The 17169-nt window shown below is 47.0% G+C and overlaps 1 protein-coding gene across 1 annotated transcript in view; it reads left to right on the top strand.

The window, feature by feature from the left end:
- Positions 1 to 17169, top strand: part of LOC134339072 (syndecan-3-like) — a 320468-nt gene that overhangs the window by 285970 nt on the left and 17329 nt on the right. The window contains exons 3-4 of the mRNA XM_063035371.1: positions 4719 to 5218; positions 13142 to 13427. Coding sequence (XP_062891441.1) covers positions 4719 to 5218; positions 13142 to 13427 — 786 coding nt within the window. The remainder of the gene's footprint in view (positions 1 to 4718; positions 5219 to 13141; positions 13428 to 17169) is intronic.

Genomic DNA, 17169 nt, shown 5'->3' with positions numbered 1-17169 from the left:
TTATTGTCAATTCATATCCCCAGGTATTTGTAATCCTCCAGCATGTCCACACTGACCCCCTGGATGGAAACAGGGGTCACCGGTACCTTAGCTCTCCTCAGGTCTACCACCAGCTCCTTAGTCTTTTTCACATTAAGCTGCAGATAATTCTGCTCACACCATGTGACAAAGTTTCCTACCGTAGCCCTCCTCTGCCATGCGATGATACCCACCGATGGGGAAGGCTTTGGGAGTAAACCCCGAGGGAAAAATCCAGAGCTGGAGTCCCTGGGATGGTCCTATGTTGAGTTCAGTGTTGACTGGTAACTTCTGTGGCACTGCTGGTGCCAAACGCTATCGGTCTCCGTCATTCCTCTGGAATCTTCGGTGGAGAGGGGGGTCTGCTGTACGGGCAACAGCTTGCTCTCCGCACTGTACTGCCCTGGCTTGCGTATCCACAACGTAGACAGCTGGGACGCTACATCCATAGTCGAATCACCAAAGGTTGGTTTGCAGGTCAGAATCAGAATCAGGTTAATTATCACCGGCATGTGTCGTGAAATTTGTTTACTTAGCAACAGCAGTTCAATGCAATACATAATATAGAAGAAAAAATAATAATAGATAAATAAGTAAATCAATTACAGCATATGTATATTCAACAGATTAAAATCATGCAAAAAACAAATAATATATATTAAAAAAGTGAGGTAGTGTTCAAGGGTTCAATGTCCATTTAGGGATTGGATGGCAGAGGGGAAGAAGCTGTTCCTGAATCGCTGAGTGTGTGCCTTCAGGCTCCTGTATCTCCTACCTGATGGTAACAGTGAGAAAAGGGCATGCCCTGGGTTCTGGAGGTCTTTAATAATGGACGCTGCCTTTCTGAGTCACCGCTCCTTGAAGATGTCCTGGGTACTTTGTGGGCTAGTACCCAAGATGGAGCCGACTAAATTTACAACCCTCTGCAGCTTTTTTCGGTCCTGTGCAGTAGCCCCCCCGCCCCCCGCCATACCAGACAGTGATCCAGCCTGTCAGAATGCTCTCCATGGTACATCTATAGAAGTTTTTACATATATAAGAGATACAGCAGGCTATCAAGAGGGCAAATGGAATGTTAACCTTCAATGCTAGAGGGATTGAATTTAAGAGCAGGGAGGTTATGCTGCAACTGTACAGGGTACTGGTGAGGCTGCACCTGGAGTACTGCGTGCAGTTCTGGTCTGCTTACTTGAGGAAGGATATACTGGCTTTGGAGGCAGTGTGGAGGAGGTTGATTCCAGAGATGAGGAGGTTAGAATATGAGGAGAGGTTGAGTCACCTGGGACTGCACTTGCTGGAATTCAGAAGAATGAGAGGAGATCTTATAGAAACATTATGAAAGGGATAGATAAAAAAAAGAGGCAGGAAAGTTGTTTCCACTGGTAGGTGACACCAGACCTAGGGAACATCGTCTCAGGTTTCGGGGGAGTAGATTTAGGATGAAGATGAGGAGGAACTGCTTTTCCCAAAGAGTGGTGAATTTGTGAAAATCTCTACCTAATGAAGCAATGGAGGCTACCTCAGTAAATCTATTTAAGACAAGGTTGGATAGATCTTTGCATAGTAGGGGAATTAAGGGTTATGGGGAAAAATACAGGTAGGTGGAGGTGAGTCCATGGTCAGATCAGCCACGACCTTATTGAATGGTGGAGCAGACTCGACGGGCCAGATGGCCTACTCCTGCTCCTATTTATAATGTTCTTATGACTATGACCAACACGGGGCTTCTCCAAGATATTGTGAAAAGTTTGTGTTTTGTGTGCCATCCAGATAGATGGTTCCATACATAAGCACGCTGAGGTAGCGCTGAAAGGGAAAGCCAACAGAACATAGAGGACAGTGAAAGCGTCATCCGGGTAGACAACAAGGGCCATAAGGAGGTTGATTGAAGGATCAAGATCATGCCCATGTGCCTGTCCAAAGGCCCCTCCAACCCTCCAACATCACTGCTTCCAGCACCAGCCCTGGCATCCCAGTCCTGGCACCCTGCACTCTACGTTTGAAAAAGAAAAGCTTGCCCAACCCGGCTCCCAGCCATGCCAACTTCTCACAGCTGCCACTGGGCTTGAGGTACAGAAGCCTGAAGTCCCACCCCACCAGGTTCAAGAAGAACTACTTCCTTTCAGCCATTGGGTTCTTAAACCAACCTGCACAATCTGAATCACTCCATCAGTACAAGAACACTGTCACGTTGCCCTTCAGATCCACGCTCGGGTTTATTCTTATCCCACCATTCTAAGGGACTGGATATATCAGTATTGAGGTAGACAGGGACAGATCCAGGTTAGTCAGCATAGCCTTGAGTCCCTAGTGGGTCATGTCTAACCAGTCTTACAGAGTCTTTCAAGAGAATTGCCAGGAAAGTTGATGGAGGCAAGGTAGCGGATGTTGTCTGCATAGACTTTGGTGACGCATTTGACAAGGTCCTGCATGGGTGGTTGGCCTAGGAGGTTCAGTCCCTTGGCATTCAGTATGAGGTAGTAGATTGGATTAGACGCTGACTTTGCAGGAGAAGTCAAAGGGTAGTAGTAGATGGTTGCCTTTCTGATTGAAGGCCTGTGACTGGTGATGTGCCGGGACTGATGTTGTTTGTCATCTATTCCAATGATCTGGATGATAATGTGGTTAACTGGATCAGCAAATTTGTAGACATCAAAGTTGTAGTGGACAGCGAAGTAGGCTATCAGGGCTTGCAGCGGGGTTTGGACTGGACCGGCTGGGAAAATGGGCTGAAAAAAAGGCAGATGGAATTTATTTCAGACACGTGTGAGATGTTGCGTTTCGGGAGGACAAACCAGGGTAGGACTTACTCGGTGAGTGACAAGGCAGTGGGGAGTGCGGTAGAGCAGAGGGATCTTGGAATACAGATCCTTCATTACTCGAAAGTGGTGTCACAGGTAGATAGGGTAATAAAGAAAGCGTTTGGCACATTGGCCTTCATTAATCAAAGCCATGAGCACAGGAGACGGGATGTTATGTTGAAGTTGTATAAAACATTGTTGAGACCTAATTTGGAGTATTGTGAGCAGCTTTGGTCACCTACCTACAGGAAAGATGTCAATAAGATTGAAAGAGTGCAGGGAGAATTTACTATGATGTTGCCAGGACTTGAGGACCTCAGTTATTAGGAAAGATTGAATAAGGCCAGGACTTGATTCCATAGAGTTTAGGAGAATGAGGGGAGATTCCATAGAGGTATACAAATTTATGAGGGGTATTGATAGGGTAAATGTAGAGTGTATCTACATTCATATGCATACTCACACACGCACACACACACACACACACACACACACACACACACACACACACACACACATATATATGTATGTTGGGTGTATATAGAGGAGTATAGATAGGGTAAATGTAGAAGGTATATATACAGTGTGTGTATATTTATGTATTGTGTGTGTGTGTGTGTGTGTGTGTGTATATATATATATACGTATGTGTGTGTATATATGTATATATGTAGGGTATATATAGAGGGGTATAGATAGGGTAAATGTAAGCAGGCTTTTTCCACTGAAGTTGGGTGAGACTAAAACCGGAGGTCATGGGTAAGGATGAAAGGTAAAAAGTTTAAGGGTAACAAGAGGGGAAACTTTGTCATTCAGAGGGGGTGAGAGTGTGGAACGAGCTGCCAGTGGAAGTGGTGGATGTGAGTTTGATTTCAACATTGAAGAGAAATTTGGGTAGGTACATGGATGGGAGGGGTATGGAGAGCTAATGGTCCCAGTGATGGAACTAGGCAGGTTAATAGTTTGGTATGGACTTGATGGGCCGAAGGGCCTGTTTCTGTGCTGTACTGCTCTAGGACTCTCTCTCTCTCTCTCTTTATACAGATATGCCACCAAACAAAATATTATTCCTCTGGACCAAGGTGTACAACACATTACATATAACTCACACGCAATACATAAAGTACTATTACCACAAATAAATTAACAAATAATAAAATATATTCCAGAAGGTTGACTTTTATCATGAGGTGCATTTACGACACAGGTTAAAATGTAAACAGTGTAACGCTACCGGTGTTTCGTATGTGATGAGACACAGGTGGTGGGAGGGCTTTCGGTCGTCTTACCACCCGGGTGAAGAAGCGTTTGCCATCCTGACATTTCTTATCCTAATGGTACGTTACCTCCTACCTGATGGTCGGGACTCGAGAAGATTGGGGAACAGATAGGAGGAATCATTGACAACGCTGAGGGCCCTGCGTACTCAGCACACCTGATAAATATCTCGGATGGGTGCAAGAGAGACCGCAATGATCCTCACAGCCCTCTTTCCAATCGCCGGTAGTGTCTCGCGTCAAACGCCGTGCATTTCCCGTACCAGGTGGTGATGCGGCTGGTCAGGATATTCGCAATAAGGCTCCTGTAAAAATTGGTTAGAATGATGAATTAGTGTATTTTTGTTATAATTCTGGTTTTTCCTTGCATAATTTCAAATAATTTAGTTATTTTTATCTTGTGAATGTTGAATATTGGATGCTGTGTGCCAACGATTCTACTGCAAGTAAGTTTTTCATTTCACCTGAGCATAAACTTGACCTTGACTTTTTGAACTTTTGAACTTTTCCTTCAGACGTTCCTCCTGTCACCTTCTCGTGTTGGACAGGTCCAGCAGGTGTGGGGTGTCATGGTTCAGTATTGTTGGTCTGGACTTACCTGGGTTTTTGTATTCCTTTTCAGACCCCGACTTTGAAAGCGAGCTGAGGCTCACTACAGGAGTGACCAGGGCAGTCACGGCCACACCCGCCACCTCCGCCTTTGGCTCGGTCCAGCCCTTCGCCTTCACCTTCAGGAGCACCACCCTGACAAGCGGTAGCAGCACCCGAGTGCCGGCCCCCACCTCCGCCGCCCCCCCCACCCAGCGGGTTGCGACGGCGGCCCCCGCCCCCGCCACCGTGCCGGCCTCCTCCGCCGCCGCCACAACCCCGCGGGTGACCACGGCAAGCACGGGCGCGGCCACGACCTCCACCGTTCAGGCTCCGACCACCCACAGCAGCACCATCGCTGTCGTCCCACTGGCCACCACGGTGATAGCGGCCACCACCAAGCAGAGTATGACCAGCGTGGGAGACGTTGCCAGACCTATCTCCACGCCCAACCCACAGACAGATAGAACAACCTTAGAAAGCTTCACGGCAGGCACGAGTAAAACCATCCTGTCTGCTCCTTACGTCACAGAGGTAAGTGTTGCCAACGTCTTCTCCTTTATATCAGAATCAGGTCTATAGTGACATCAGCGTTGGACTTCGGGACAAAAGGTCTCGAGTTCAAATCCAGCCGGCTCCCCTGCACGCGTTCCATCGGTGCTGGGTTGCGAGCTGGTGATCTCTTTGGAAACTCACCCAGCAGAAGGCAATGGCAATGGCTGTAACTTGCCTCGTACGCGGTTCCCCACTACGTCAGAGAGGAGTGGAGGGAAATCGTCCGCTAACCGGAGGAACTCCTGATGCGAAGTACCTTTCCTTTTTTCCCTATTATCACTGACATATGTCATAATATTTGTTGTTTAATGCCAGCAGTTCAATGCAGGCATAGCAAATTACTCTAAGCAACACACACAAAATGCTGGAGGAACTCAGCAAGTCAGGCAGTGTCTGTGGAAAGGAATAAACAGTCGATGTTTCGGGCTGAGACCTTCAGGACTGAAGGGGAAGGGGGAAGATGCCTGAAAAGGTTGGGGGGGAGGGGAAGGCGGGTAGCTGGAAGGTGATAGGTGAAGCCAGGTGAGTGAGGAAGGTAAAGGGCTGGAGAGGAAGGAATCCGATAGGAGAGGAGAGTGGAGCATAGGAGAAAGGGAAGGAGGAGGTGACTCAGGGGAGGTGTTAGGCAGGTGAGAAGAGGGGAATGGAAGAGGAGGGGAGGGAGAGGGATTTTTTTTAACTGGAAGGAGAAATCGATATTCATGTCATCATGTCAGACGGAATATAGAGTATGGTTCCTTCACCTGGTGGAATATAGTGTATGGTTCCTCCTCGTGGCACAAGTGGAAGCCATGGACAGACGTGTCAGAAGCTCTAAGTTACAATAAGGATCAACAAGTAAAGAAAAGAGGAAAGCGAGGTAGTGTTCATGGGTTCATGGGCCATTCAGAATTCTGATGGCAGAGTGGAAGCAGCTGTGGGTCGTCGGGCTCCTGTACCACTCCCTGATTGTAGTAATGAGAAGAGGGTGCTTCCTGGAGGGCAAGGGTCTGTCTTTTTGAGGCGCTGCCTTTTGACAGTGTCCTCGATGATGGGGAGGGTTGAAGCCTCCCTCGATCCTGCGCACTGGTGTCTCCGTACTAGGCAGTGTTGCAACCAGACAGAATGCTCCCCACGTCGGAATCTATAGGAACTCTTTGGTGGCATCCCAAACCTCCTCAGACTCCACGTGAAGTATAGCCGCTGGCGTGCCTTTGTCGTGATCCCATCGATACAGTGGGCTGTGGGATGTCTATTTATTTATTGTCTATCCCAGCATGTGAAGACAGGCTCCGGTGGATTGAGCGGACGAGACCAATGGAAGGTCCAACAGTCAAGAAGGCGGTCTCTGCAAGCGTCGTGGAACGTGTAGAGCAGGACAAGACACAGAAGACGTCCTGGTCATCCACTGCGCCTAGTCCCATCTCCAGCCATCTCGACTCTGTCTTGCCACTGGATCCAGATGGGAATTGGGAAGAGAAAGTGAGGCTGACGCTGCGCAACTCTCCCTCACTTAAATCCAAACCACACGCTAGTCTCGACACCATCATAATGGTGTCGAGGTCCTCATCGACATCGACGATGGACGAACAACCATTTATTTATTGAGGTACACGGTGGAACAGGCCACGCCAGCCAGCAACCCTCCGATTTAACCGTAGCCTAATCACAGGACAATTTACAAGGACCAACCGGTAGGTCTTTGGACCACGGTAGGAAACCGGAGCACCTGGAAGAATCCCGCGCGGTCACGGGGAGAACGTACAAATCCTTGCAGGCGGTGTGGCGGGAATTGCACCCGGGTTGCCTGTACTGTAAACTGTTGGTGCTGAGGCTTCGGAGAGGGTGCAGAAGAGGTTCACCAGGATGCTGCTTGGTTTAGAGGGTAGGTGCTATCACGAGAGGCTGGTTAAACTCGGGTTGTTTTCTCTGGCCGCTGAAGGCTGAGGGGAGATCTGATAGAGGCTGACAAGATAATGAGAGGTGTAGACCCTTGGACAACATCGGTGGCGTGGAGAGGGGAGACTTGCAGCATGGGCAATTGCCGGTCTTCCATACAACCTTGCCCAGGCCCCGCGGCCTGGAAACCTTCCAAGGCGCAAATCCATGGTCTCATGAGACTAATGGATGCCTTGGAAGAGTAGACAGGGAGTATCTGTTTCCCAGGGTTGAAATGTCTAATACCAGAGGGCATTGAAGGTGAGAGGAGGTAGGTTCAAGGGGGATGTGAGGGGTAAGTTTTTTTCTCAGAGAGCAGTGGATGTCTGGTATGGTGGTAGGGGCAAATGCATTAGAGGTCTTTAAAAGTCATTTGAACAGGTACATGGATGTAAGGAAGGTGGAGGGATATGAACATGGTGTGGATAGTAGGGATTAGTATTTGAGTGTTTTTGATTTGTTTTTCAGCTGGTTCGGTACAACATTGTGGGCTGAATGGCCTGTTCCTGTGCTGTACTCTTCTATGTTCTTTGAAAGCCTGAGATTGGGGTTGAGAAGAAAAATATCTCAGCCATCATTGTAGAGCAGAGCAGATTCAATTGGCAGAATGGCCTACTTTGTATACATATGGTCATATCATAGGCCAGTTCCATTTCCAGCATAAGAGGCTGGTGCATAATTTCAGAGCTCATGGTTTTGTTGGAAAAGATTAAAAACAGCTTGTTTCATAGAGAACAGAAATCTGGAATAAATGGATAATTTCCAGACTGGAAGGAGATACCTAGTGAAACATCTGAAGGATCAGATCTCGGCCTGTGGTTGTTCATTCTTCACGTGAATGAACAGTATGTAAGGTTTCCAAATCTGCTCATGAATTGAGAAACGTTGGAGGACAATCTGAGGTGAGGTTGCTTGAGTCTGCAACGGGATACAGATGGAGACATAGAAAAGTACAGCACAGAAACAGGACCTTTGGCCCATCTAGTCCGTGCCAGGCTGCTTACTCCCCTCGACTGCACCATAGCCCTCTATAGACTGAGTGAGTAAGCAAAAGACTAGCAAAAGTTTAATGTGAGACACTATGTGCCTGTGCACTTTAGTAAGAGAAATCAGCATGCAGATTATGATTTAAAAGGAGAGAGTGCTGAAAGTGGGTGAAGTACAGAGGGATCTTGGTAGTTCTGGTACACAGACTGCGGGAGTGGGGAATGAAAGTGAGTCTGTCAATTGGCAGCTTGCTGGGCTCGGCACATCACAGTCTCCTGCACACGTAAAGCTCAAAGCAGAACTCCACGATACCATGACATCAGACGCTGACACACTTGAATTCACCAGAGGTCTGAAGGCTTAGAGGGAGACTGGTGCAGCTTGTACTAAACTACTCAGCTTCACGCCAGGTGGGACAGCGGCCCCAGTCATTTATTGAAGATAAACGTCTGCACCATTTCACTTTATTTTGATCTACATTTTAGTATCTGAAGACACTTACAATTAAACTTTTCTTATGTTGTTAATTCTGTCTGAATAGTTTTTAAGTATTTGTGTGGGAGGCCTTCAAAATCAGTTCAGAGGTTCTTGGGGGTGCTGATCCAGCAATGGGGCGCGGGGAAACACTGCCTAAACCCTACAAGGCTCTTGGAGCCAACTCCGTCTTGGCATCGCTTTCAGTGTGGCGAAGCAGCTTGCTCCACCCTGTTGTAGAGTGAACAAAGTCACCGGAGATAAGTAGCCCGTAGAAATGAGGCGGTCTGTTTATTCAACAAAATGAGACACAGCAGACATCATATTGAGACCCCTTCAGAGGAAGAGGCCTGCTTGACCCAACACAACATGATATTTTATATGCTAAAGATCAAAGGACAATTCTGTATTTACAATGCATCCACAATGCTTTCCTTTGAATTACATATAACTTTTACACCTCCTTCTTCACACCTACACTACAGACACACAAATGAATTTTAACTCAGCATTGTCTGGTCTTCCAATTAACTGCGGTTCACAACTTTTAGGAACCCATTGTCCAGAGCTGCATTTTAAATTTAATATGCAGTCCATATTCAGATCTGAAGGTTGGTGGCTGAAGTTACTTGCTAAAGTTATTTTCTATATGTCCTAACCCCAAAAACCCCCGAACATACCCTTTGTGTTGAATAAATGCTAGGCCAGGTGGGTGAGCACGGGGGCCAGTGTATGCATACACCATGCCTTACTTGCATCATCCATCTGTTTGCAGTTTGCAGAACGAACTACTAAATTTAATGTGTAGCTTTAAAGATTTAAGATTAGATTTGTTTATCATGTGTTCATCAAAACACTGAAACATACAGTGAAATGTGTCATTTGCGACAGTGATCAACACAGTCCAAGGATTGTGTTTGAGACAGCCCGCAAGTGTTGCCACACTTCCAGTGTTGATGTAGCATGTCCACAGCTCATTAACCCTAACCCGTGCATCTTTGAAATGTAGGAGGAAACTGGAGTACCCCGCGGAGGCCCATACAGTCACGGGGAGTGGGTACAAACTCTTTAGGGACAGCGGTGGGATTGAACCCTGGTGGGTGATTTCTGGTGCAGTAAACTGCTGTGCTAGCCTGCCATGGTCAGTACTTGTGAGGGAGAGGAGTGGAAGAACGAGGCGATAAGGTCAGATGAAACGTATAACAGGTAATTCCTTTTCCTAACCCTGTCTGTGCTGATTTTGTCCCTTATCCCTGCGGCTGGCCAAGTTTTCCATAGGTGCTCTGGTCTCTGCCACCATCCCAGAGGTAGACTAATTGCCTGCGATCTGCAGTTTGATGGTGTGTTTTCTGGCCAATTGGGCAATCTGGCAATTTGCTGTCTCCAAGAAGGTTCCGGGAGGCCAGCAGTCTTCAGGCTGAGATACTTAGAGATGAGGCACGAGCCCATGGCCGACTCCATTTCTCTCCAGTCTCAATGATTAAAATGTCGAGGTAGATTGAAAGGTCGAGGAGAGTGCGGAAGGTGCTCAGCGCCGTCTACTGGCCTCTTACTTGCTGCTGCCAGAGGAAGGTGTCGGCGTGTGATGGTCTCTTGCAGCTCCCGAAGGAATATCCCTGCATTCAACTGGTCTCTCTGTCTCTCTGTCTCTCTCTTCCTCAATGCAATTGGAGGACGGTACCCAAGTTCTGGGTCTGCGGTTTGTGGATTCAACTTTAGTTCCTGGTCGACCCTTTATCTCTTGCTATTCTGGGTGACTTGGGATCAGGGCAGTCTGCACACCGAACGCTGAGCTGAACTGAATGCGGACTCTTTCGAAGTAGTGTTCTACCCTCTGTGTTTTTGCTCGTTCTTGTTGCCGTTTGCACGACTTGCTGTTTTGCACATGGGTTGGGAGGGGATGTTGAAGTTTTTCTTTGAACGGGTTCCATGGTGTTTCTTTGTTTTGTGGCAGTCTGTGGGGAAGACAAATCTCAGGATTGTGTACTGCACGTGTACTTTGGTAAGTTTCTCATGGACCCGAAAATTCCCTAATGGTCTCGTCCTGATAAACGGAGGCACAGTTCCAAGCAAACTTTCACTCAGAAACTCAGAAATAACTTTTATCCCAAAGGGGCAGACTTGTCTAGCTGCATAAGCTTTAATAATATTTAAGATATCTCCAACATTGTTTGTTGGGACTGTGTTTGATTCCAGAATTCACTGTGACGAATTTACTAGTTTCATGCTTGTCAAAATTAGATTAGATTAGATTAGATTCAACTTTATTGTCATTGTGCCAAGTACAGATACAAAGCCAATGAAATGCAGTTAGCATCTGACCAGAAATGCAAAGAATAGTGTTATTTACAAAATAACTGCGAATAAAAAGTAAGTGCTACAGCTCACAAATATAAAAGTACTGAGACAGTACAATATGGGTGCAATACTGCTTAGTGCTGTGATGAGAGGTTCAGCAGGGTCACAGCCTCAGGGAAGAAGCTCTTCCTGTGCCTGCTGGTGCGGGAGCGGAGGCTCCTGTAGCGCCCACCGGATGGGAGGAGAGTAAAAAGTCCATGGTTAGGGTGAGACGCATCCTTGATAATGCTTTTCGCCCTGCCCAGGCAGCGTTTTTGGTGGATGTTCTCAATGGTGGGCAATTGGGTGCCGATAATCCGCTGGGCAGTTTTCACCACACTCTGGAGTGCTTTGTGGTCCGATATGGTACAATTGCCATACCACACTGAGATGCAGTTGGTGAGTATGCTCTCACTGGTACAGCGGTAAAAGTCCATCAGTATCCTGGGACAGAGGTGAGCTTTCTTGATGCTCCACAGGAAATAAAGGCGCTGTTGCTCCTTTTTGATCAGGGTGGAGGAGTTCAGGGACCAGGTGAGATCCTTGGAAATCTGGACACCAAGGAATCTGAAACTTGATACATGCTCTATTACAGCTTCATTGATGTAGATGGGGACGCGAGTGTGGCTCCTAGCATGCCTGAAGTCACAATGATCTCCTTGGTCTTCTGGGTGTGTATAAAATATGTATAATCCTGGGATTAGTAGGAACACATCAGCAAAAGTTCCCTAACAGTCTCGTCCAGGTGAATGGAAGCATAGCTCTGAGCAAACTCTCTCTGATGAACTCAGAAATAACTTTTACCCTTAAAGGGTAGGTTTATTATTTATTTATGGAGCGACAGCATGGAATAGGCCCTTCAAGCCTCATCGCCTAGCAACCCCCCGATTTAACCCTAGCCTAATAACAGGACAATTTACAATGACCAATTAACTTACCCTCCGGTACGTCTTTGGACTGTGGGAGGAAACCAGATCACCCGGAGGAAAACCCAGGCAGTCACGGGGAGAACGGACAAACTCCTTACAGGCATTATTCACACACACAAGTTCGATAGGCGTTTGTTCCCTGTGTCTTATCTTTAATCCATTTAAACCATGTTCAAGTTGGGCCAACTTGAAGGAGATTTTCAGTAGAAACACTGCGCGCTGCCAGTACATCCTGTGTGCCATTCTTTCTGGTTGCGATCATGATCCGTTGGGCACTGCCAGGGTCGCCAAATATTGAAACCTCCTGGGCACGTTCAGGAGGTCTCAATTCCTGGCCTTCTCCCCTCCCAGAAACCTGGCCCACACTGTAGCCAATCCCCAGTTACAGGCCAACCTCGTCACGCTTTGCCTTCCCAAACTGCTGAGTGAAAAATGATTGGCTCACGCGTGAGGGCAGCTGGGCTCCCAAAGCAGGGTCAGGTTCAAGTTTATCATCACTGACAAACGTCGTAAAACTAGCTGCTCGGTGGCAGCAGGACAGTGCAATACACAAACAAATCCATATAAGTTTTAAATAAGAAATATAATAAAAATAATAAATAAATAGTGTAAAAAGAGAGCAAAAAAAGTGAGGTTGTGTTCATCGTCCATTGAGAAATCTGACGGCAGAGGGGAAGAAGCAGCTCCTAAAACGTTGAGTTTGTGTCGTCAGGCTCCTGTGCCTCCTTCGTAACCTCTGTAGTGTCCAGGACATCTACAAGGAGCGATGCCTCAGAAAGGCGGCATCCATCATTAAGGACCCCAGCACCCAGGACGTGCCTTGTTCTCGTTCTACCATCAGGTAGGAGGTACAGAAGCCTGAAGGCACACACGCAACGATTCAGGAACAGCTTCTTCCCCTCTGCCATCCGATTCCTGAATGGACATTGAACCCATGAACCCTACCTCACTATTTCTTTATTTCTATTTTTGCATGACTTAATTAGTTTAACTATTTACTATAATTTCTGTAATTCACTTTTTTCTCTATTATTGTGTATTGCATCGTACTGTTGCCTCAAAGACAACAAATTTCACGACACATGCCAGTGATATTAAACCAGATTCTGATTCCTTGATGGTATCAATGAGAAGAGTTCAAAAGAAGTAAAAGATATGCCTCCTTTCCCTCGGTCGTTGCATTTCAATTTGAAGGAACTCGGAGTGAATGTTGCTCTTACTGAACGTTTTCATTTTCTTTTTTGAATTGCGGCCACAGAAAGCGAGTTCCAGTGAGCAGGTGGAAGAGGTGACCATTAACAATGAAGTCGAGGCTCCAGCGGCAGGTTCTCCAAGTGGAGACTTCGAAATCACCGAGGAAGCGGAAGTGGCGAATCCCGAGGCAAATAACGAAGTGTTTGCAGCTATCACACAGCCAACGGTCCGGGGCACTGGGAAAATTGACCTGCCTGATATCATAGACAATGCAATAGACTCTGGCAGTTCATCATCAGCTGCACAATTACCCCAGAAGAACATATTGGAGAGGAAAGAAGTTTTAGTAGGTAAGGGAATTGGTTAACTCATCTTCCTTGCAGTCTGCACCCAACATGTGTCACTTGTAATGACCCTTTTATCTCCACTCTGCTTTGGCTTTGTACTGGTGTCGGGAGCATCTGTGTTTGGGACACTTTGGCCAGTGCTGCATTGCTAAGTACAGGGTGACAAGAATCCAGGAAACTGGGTCTTGAAGAGATTCTTAGAGGAGAGAAATTGATCCCAGTAATTCTACGTTTGGATGACAAGTGTGGTTTATCAGTTAAATACATTCACACACATTCTTATAAAGTAGAAGTTGGAAAATTTCAAAATAAATATTGGGATATGATGTTAAGGCATTCCACTGGCCGGTGGTGTAGTGGTATCAGCACCAGACTTCGAGGCGAGTGGTCCTGGGTTCGAATCCGGCTGGCTCCCTACACGCTTTCCATCTGTGCTGCGTTGAGCATCGAGCTAGCGACTCGGCCTTGTAAAAAAAAAAGTCAAATGCTATGGATACGGCAAAAATGACACCCAAAGTGCCACAAGGCACAAAAAGGATCAACAGTGTAAGGTGTAGGAAGACACTGAAGCCCTGAAGAGCAAACACATTCATGGTTTCAATATTGAGCAGAGAACTGTACAGTATAGTACAAGCCCTTTGCCCACAATGTTTTGCCGACCTTTTTACTGACTCTAATCTAACCTTTCCCTTTCACCCACACACACAAAATGCTGGAGGAACTCAGCAGGTCAGGCAGCATCTAGGAAAAGAGTAAACAGTCAATATTTTAGGCCAAAATCCCACAGCAGGGTTTCGGCAGGTTTCGTCCTGAAAAGTCAACTGTACGCTTTTCCATAGATGCCGCCTGGCCTGCAGAGTTCCTCCAGCATTTTGTGTGTGTGTGTTGCTCGGATTTCCAGCTTCTGCGGATGTCCTTGTGTTCCTGATTGCTTCCCCGTTCACATGGTCTTCCATTTCTCCTTCATCCTTGTGGTTATCTCAGAGACTCTTCAATGCTCCTGATGTATCTGCCTCTACCATCACCCTGGCAGTGCGTTCCACACACCAACCATTCTCTGCATAAAACGCCTCCCTCTGACATCCTTCCTACCCCACCAATCATCTGGAAAGCTGCTCAATCTATGCCACTTATCATCTTGTAGCCCTCTATCACGTCACTTCTTATTCTCATTTGCTCCTTAGTTCACTCAATCTAACCACATAAACCATGCTCTCTAATCCAGGTAGATCTCCCCTGCACCCTCTCTGAAACTTCCACATTCTTCCAGAACAGAACCCAACACTTCAAGTGCAGTCCAGCCAGAATTTTACAGAGCTGCACCATTTACCTCACAGCTCTTGAACTCAAGCATAGACAAATGAAGGCCAAATCACCCTGTCGACTTGTGCTGCAACTTTGAGGGTCTATAGATGTGGACTCCAAGATCCCTCTGTTCCTCCACACTGTTAAGAATCATAACATTTGACCTTCACTTTCACCTATTGACTCTACTTAACTCAATTCAAATTTAATTGTCATCCATTCACACATGAATATAGCCAAATGAGCCACCATTACTCCACGGCTAAGGTGCAAAACACAATACCAACAGTCATACACAGCACAAAGCACTCATAGCATGTATAAGGTAGAAAGACATAGCCACTCAGTAACAGAGTTTAAACTTAAGCCATGTAACACTGCCGTGATCTGCAGACGACCGTGACGAAGCTTGCCTTCAGCTGAGTGAACGCTGGGGAGCTGCACCGACTCCAACCTGGACACCGCACCACACTGCCCCCGGTGGAGTGCACTGGCTCCTACGCCTTTCTCCCGGCAGCTGTAAACAGGTGACACCACAGCTCGAGGCCCCGTCCCCACACATAGAAGATAGCAATCACATTTAGGATATCAGTAAAATATATATATATAAGTCGAGTTACCTGAAGACCACAAACGAGATGTACAGGACAGCTGTGTAACGCTCAGCTATATCGGCTTGTATTTATCTAGGGGAAACCCCATCTGCCGCCCAACCTTGTCTCCTTCTTGCGTCGGTTGCTATGCAATGCCACCTGATTCGCCCTCAAACATCGATCATCAGCCAGCACACAATGTACATTTTACAAATTACACTTTATAAATCTTACTAGGACTATGAGATTAATAGAGGTACAATACAAAAGGGAACGGGGATAAAAAAGGCGCCAGACTTATCAAAGTTCAATTTTTTCATGCACACAGTTGGAGCTTGGGACCTTCCTTCTTCACCCTGCGATCCACTCCGACCCCCTCGACTCGCAGCTCGGGCCCACCCAAAGTGATCGCCCAGAGCACTCCCAGCACGTCCATCGTCCACCCGGTCTCTCCTCCAACTCCCCGCCAAAACCCCTGCTTCCCAGCCATATGAGACAGCACGTCACCCCAAAAAAGAATAACATGGACGCCCATTGGTTCATTCGCTCTCTTATCAATAAGATAACCCAAACAAACTGCAGTGAGAGAACCTTCTCAGCATTTAACATAACAAAGAAGCCATTTCGATTAACATACGCAGTAACATAAAAGAAGAAACCTCTTACACCTGCAACATCCAAGTGCCTCCAAAGAGCCAGGCAGGTCCTAAAAAGCCAGCTGAATGGGAAGAACAAGATCAGAGCCATCAACACATTCACCCTACCGGTAATGAGATACCCAACCACAGCAGTGTGCAGGCCAAGGAACGAACTGGAAGCCGTTGATATCAAGACCCGGAAACTACTAACAATACTAACAATTTAGGTGTATAAGATGACAAGAGGCATTGATTGTGTGGATAGCCAGAGGCTTTTTCCCAGGGCTGAAATGGCTAACGCAAGGGGGCATAGTTTTAAGATGCTTGGTACGAGTGGGTGTCAGAGGTAAATTTTTGACACAGAGAGTGGGGAGTATGTGGAATGCACTGCCGGTGATGGTGGTAGATGTGGATACAATAGGGTCTTTTAAGAGACTCTTAGGGGGGTACATGGAATTTAGTAAAATAGAGGGCTATGCTGTAGGGAAATTCTAGGCAGTTTCTAGAGAGGGTTACAAGGTCGGCACAACGTTGTGGGCCGAAGGGCCTGTAATGTGCTGTAGATTTCTATGTTTCTAATACATAGAGGATTCCACTCAAAGTCCAACATCCAGCAAATGTAAACCTGCCGGAATAAAGGAGGACGGGGATTTGGAAGTGTCAAGGCCACATTACTGGAAGAAGTGCGAAACATCCATGAGAATATCAGGATAATGGTCCCTAAGGATGACCTGCTAGGAGAATATCCCAACAGCAGGCAGGGATATGGAATTGGAAGTGGGTGAAGCAGAGTCAGAGGACCAGAGACCATGGCAGGACAAGTCACTGCACGAGATGTCCCATCACCAGGTATCAGAGGTGGCAACAAAGTCCAACCAACGGCTGGAAATGGCAGGGCTGAGGGACAGCGCCGAGGCGTTGCTCATGGCTGCACAAGGACAGGTACTGAACAAAAGAGCAATAGAATCAGGGGTCTATCACACCAGACAAGACCCAAGATGCAGACTGTGCAAGGAATCTGCTGAAACCATCCAGCACGTGGTAGCAGGGTGCAAGATGCAGGCAGGGACAGCAGACACTGAACAGCACAACCAAGCTGCAGGAATTGTTACAGGAACATCTGCGCTGGGTATAGATTGGACTCTCCCAAGTCCAAATGGGAAACACCCGAGAAGATAGTGGAGAACATCAGAGCTCAGATCCTGTGGG

This window comes from Mobula hypostoma, chromosome 28, assembly GCF_963921235.1.
Source record: "Mobula hypostoma chromosome 28, sMobHyp1.1, whole genome shotgun sequence".
NCBI lineage: Eukaryota > Metazoa > Chordata > Chondrichthyes > Myliobatiformes > Myliobatidae > Mobula > Mobula hypostoma.
Note: the sequence above shows the minus strand (reverse complement) of the source record. Positions and strands in the feature narration are given on the sequence as shown.